This window comes from Geospiza fortis, unplaced genomic scaffold, assembly GCF_000277835.1.
Source record: "Geospiza fortis unplaced genomic scaffold, GeoFor_1.0 scaffold66, whole genome shotgun sequence".
NCBI classification, from domain to species: Eukaryota; Metazoa; Chordata; class Aves; order Passeriformes; family Thraupidae; genus Geospiza; species Geospiza fortis.
The window spans coordinates 1,661,824-1,666,599 of record NW_005054312.1 but is presented as its reverse complement, the minus strand read 5'-3'; the positions used below and the strand labels follow the sequence as shown (position 1 = coordinate 1,666,599).

Genomic DNA, 4,776 nt, shown 5'->3' with positions numbered 1-4,776 from the left:
GCATCCGTACCGCTCCCGGGCACAGGGCAGAGTCAGGGTTAGGGGAAAGGGGAAGACGGAGACCCTCAACTAAGCTTGACCCGGCCAGAAAGCCAGGCCAGCCTGGCTGTGGCTTCATGCTGCTTTAGGGGACAGCCTGGGACACCTGGGACACAGGGGAGACAGGGACAGCCTCAAGCGTGTCCCATTCCAAAAACGCCGGGTGGCACCGCGGCGCGGCCGGAGCATCAGGCAGGTCCTGCCGCGGCCGTAGGTACAGGTGCTCTGTATCTTCAGGATCTTAAAAGCGGCCCAGGAGAAGTCACGCAGAAAGTGCATGGTGGCAACAACATTACCAGGAGCCGCTCACGCCCAGACCCGCTCCCCGCGAGAGTTTTCCCCCGTGGGTGATGTGAGCAGATTAGAAATCATGGAGCCTTCAGGAAAAGAGAAAAGCGGGGCTGATGGTGGCGGTGCAGGTGCTGCTGGCTGCGTCTGTGCGCCGATAGCGAGCAGCCCCTTTCCTGGGGCTGCCGGGAGCGGAGGAGGGCAGCCTGGCACGAGGGCTCAGGGGGAGGGATGGCTTGGGCAGGCTGGCAACTTTCACCCGCCCGGAATTAATTAACGTTGTCTCGTTAGCGAGATGCGTTTGGCCCGGCCACGCGTATGCTGAGCCGGGCCAGCCTGGAGATAAACCGGCAGCAAATGGGGCGCGAAAGAGGGGAAGAAAGCGCCCTGACCTCGAGTAAGTGAGCTGGAGAGAGAGGGAGCAGGGTGGAATGGACGTGGAAGCAGCGACCACCGGGTATGTCCGGTCCGGTCAGTGCCCAGCATCCCGACAGGGGCCGCGGGTACCCCCCTTGGCAAAGCCGGGGGCTCTGCGGGCTTTCCCCCCTTCCCGAGGACAGGGATACATCGAACTGAGCCGAGGATCTTAGGGGAGGTGGCTGGGCTGTTGCTCTCCAAGTGACCCAGGATGGCGTGTTGGGCACAGGAAAGAGTTTGCAGGAGTTGTGCGTCTAATCTGCTCTCGGCCGACTTTCAGGCTCAGCTGTTTGATGCTATTAGTGAAACTTTTTTTTTTTTAATTTATCTGAACTCCCTGTGCGTGTGTGTCAACATGCAGCAGGTGGTTTATTATATTGCCCTGTTATTATTTTATTACGAACTCTTTTTATAGCTGCAATCAAAATAATGATCTGGAGTTTTGAGGAGGATTTTGCGTCTGTTTTGCACCACTCACTTGATCTTCTGAAAATATTTGGTTTTAGGGGGGTGACACGTGGGGAGCTGGAGCGACTTGTGCTTCCACCGGGAACAAGCAGAGCTAGGTGCAAAGCTTGACTCAAAAAACAGTGGCCACCCAAGAGCAGTTGAGCAGGTTGAGGAGTGCTTGGAGGGCTTGCTCCCCTTTCATCAGACCTGGGGGAAGGAGAGGTGGCAGCTCTTCTCCAGCCGCCAAGGTGCGCTCCGCCAGGAGGCAGAGAGGTTTGGCGGAGCTGTGAAAAGCAGGGATGAGCTTGTCTTGCTTTAACCTACATTAGCTCCGGGTCCATATGGTAGATGCTGCCTGTGGATCCTCAGCACCAAAGCAAGGCCCTATTCTTGCACGCCGCCCTGCTTGTGCCAGATGGTGCCTGGACCAAGTGGCCATGCGTGGGGTGGCTCTGGTTAGCCTAATAAACGTCCAATACAAGTCAAAAATCAAAACACACACATACTAACATCTGCTAGAGCCTGCAGTACCCAGCTAGCCTTTCAATACTGAATTAAAGAGCCCCACAGCCCTTCTGTTCCCCTAGGTTAGACACTCATTACCATTTATCAAGCACTGATGTTATCTGGCCTCTCATTTTATTTAGTACCGAAGCTATTAGCATCAGATTTGATTTTGACAGTTGACGCTGCTGCTGGTAAAGCCGGGATCTGGCCGGGTGGATCGCTGCAAAATTCCGAGTTCATCAGCGGCGACACATTCCTCCTTCCCACTTGTTTACGAGGCCGAGACAAAAGAGCTCCTCGCCTGTGCCTCTGAGCTTCGTGGTTTATCTCCACCACGGACACGGCTCCCGTCCGCACAAACACGTACCCCAGGTGACAGCCAGGCTACTCGGGACGGAGCCAAGCCAAGGGTGCCCGGCCTCAGGTGCAGTCCCCCGATATTGTCAGAGTCTGTGCCTCCCGGCTTCGGCTTTCACAGGCGCAGTGGGGACCGGGAGAAGTTTTAATCCTCTTTTGGTGGCGACCCCGATTTCTAGCCTGCGCCTCTGCCCAAACCAATCCACGGCGGCGGTGCCCGGGTTTTCCCCCACGCTTTCTCTGCGAAGCCGTGTCGTGTTCCAGACCGCCGTCCCCCGGCCCTCCCGGTGACACCCCGGGCGTTTGGACCCTGACCACAACCTGGGCCAAAGCCGGTCTCCAGGGAGAGCAGCCGCTCTAAACGTACAAGGGAGGGCGACGGCCTGGGAAGTTCGGCTGGAGTGTGCCCTCCCCATGCTGCTTCGCCTCCAAACGATCCAGACCCCCGGTTTTCCTTATCCCCACCAAAGAACTCGGAGTGGGGGGGTGACGCCGCTAGAACAGACCCTTTGGGAGAGCAGAGGGGCGGAAGGGGACCGGCAGCGCTCTGCGCCCCGCGTTGCTCCCCAGGTGACCCACGCCGCGGAGGCCCGCAGCCTGGCGCGCCGAGCGCTGGCAGAAAGGTGGCAAGACCTCATTACCATACAGCTGAGGGTTTATCTCTCTCTCTCTCCCTCCCTCCCTCCTTCCCTCCCCCACTCCGGCCTCCCATCCATTTAACAAGCTGAAATAAAAAGCCACATGAAAGGCCTTCTCTGTGCTTGGCTTTAATGAGGGACACGCGACCCAACAATAAGCGCACGCTGCAATCAGGCCAAGGGCTTTATGGCACACGCCAGCCCGCACCCCGGCCGCGGCTAGGCGGCCAGACACGGCCCGCGGTCCCACTCCCGCCCCGCTTGCCTGCAGGCGCCCGAGTTGTCCCCTTGCCCATGTTTCCGGGAGCCGGGGCAGCCCCCGGGACACGGCCGGGGAGGGGGCACACGCGTGGAGTCGAGGGGTGGAGGGCAACGGGGAACGAACAAACTAACTAACAAACAAGCGTATTTTTGAAACATTTCATCCTCTATTGTTCGGCCGCCGTAGAAAGCTGCCCTGTGGAGAGGCGTCTGATTTTCGAGGGAACTCTCTCTCCCAGTGTGAGCGCCGTAAATATCTCAACAGATGCTCGGCTCGTTCGTAATCAGCTCGGCTCCTCGGCGGGCAGCGCGGCAGCAGCGGCGGCGGCGGCGGCGGCAGCAGGGTATTAATTCGGGATATGAGGGCTCTCCGCAACATTTGGTTCTTTTTTCCAGAAAGGAAAGATGGAAAAGGGGAGGGATCGCCCGTGAGTCTGACTGACAGTTTACATAATGAGCTTGTGAGGATGCGAGGCAACTATATAAACAGCTCGAAGCGAAGCAAGTTTTCCATTTACTGAGCGCTGTTAGCACCGGTTAAAGGAGGAGCGGTTACACACTAAGCACTCCCCTCCGCGTCTCTCACCAAACCCACCCGGCTTTGGAGTTTATAAAGGCGACGACAGCGATCAGAGGTCGGCGGCTGGCTGCAGGATTAATTCCTTGAAGAGGACGGATCGACACCTGGATTTTACCTTCCGATTTCTGCTAGTGCTCGGGGAATATTTGGAAGAGCAGGTTGCTCCCGGAGAATCGCCGTGACGCCTCTCTTTTCTCCCTCGACCGAGAAGCGCTTGCTTGGTCCATTTGAGGAATATAGAAGGAAAACTAAACCCACTAAGAACTGGAAGCTCGAATAACACAAGGATGACAGCCTTGCGCATCTTTGGCTTGACGTTTCTGTTAACGATTTTGCAGCAGGTAATCGCACACGAAAAAAAAAAAGGGTTCGCGAAATGTAAAGTGGGTGATGGAAGCAAGTTTGCATGGCAAAGCCGGGTAAGGTCTGATTTGGCTATTTTGTGTGTCTCCCCTTTGTGCAGAGGGTGTCCGGCTCCGGCGTCTTCCAGCTGGAGCTACACGAATTCGTGAATAGCCACGCGTCTCTGGCCAGCGGGAAGCCCTGCTCCCCCCACTGCAGGACCTTCTTTCGCATTTGTTTGAAGCATTTTCAGGCAGTGGTTTCCCCGGGCTCCTGCACTTTCGGCAGCATCATCACCCCGGTTCTGGGAATAAACTCCTTCAGCATCAAGGATACTGAGAGATTTGACAGCCCCATCAAGCTGCCCTTTAACTTCACGTGGCCGGTGAGATTCTACTTTAAACCCGATTTTGATGGTGGGCAGGAGGGTGGCAAGAGCAGGCTAGCCGCGGCGGGCTGATAGCCTGTAATGTAAACAAACTACTTTTGCTTTTAGATTTATTTCCAGAACTTCCTTAAAAAAATAAAAAGAAAAATAAAAAGCGCAATGAAAAAGCTCATTCAGATCAGAAACACTTGGGATAACTAATGTTATTAAGAGAAATAAAGCAAGGGGCTGAGGGGCTCGGAGGTGGGGATGTGTATCCGTGGTCTGTAGGAGGGAGGGAAGGAGGGAAGTGTGTAGCCGCGGGGAGAGAGCGCAAATGCAGGGCAGGGCAGGGCCGGGCAGGACAGGGCCGCTGTGCGGTGGCGCGGTGGGGCGCGGCTGGGCTGGGCTCGGTCCGGCGGTGCGCGGCGGGGTGCGGGGCTGACGCTGGTTTCTCTCCCGCAGGGAACCTTCTCCCTGATCATCCAGGCCTGGCACGCGCCCGACAACTACCTGCCGGAAGGTGAATA

General features: G+C 56.8%; 1 protein-coding gene across 1 annotated transcript in view; it reads left to right on the top strand.

Moving 5' to 3' along the window:
- Positions 1-3,473: 3,473 nt before the first annotated feature.
- DLL4 (delta like canonical Notch ligand 4) overlaps positions 3,474-4,776 on the top strand; it is an 11,402-nt gene continuing 10,099 nt past the window's right edge. Inside the window, 3 exon segments of the mRNA XM_005419419.2 lie at positions 3,474-3,878; positions 4,001-4,264; positions 4,712-4,769. Of these exon segments, the coding sequence (XP_005419476.2) occupies positions 3,825-3,878; positions 4,001-4,264; positions 4,712-4,769 (376 nt within the window). The 5' untranslated portion in view covers positions 3,474-3,824.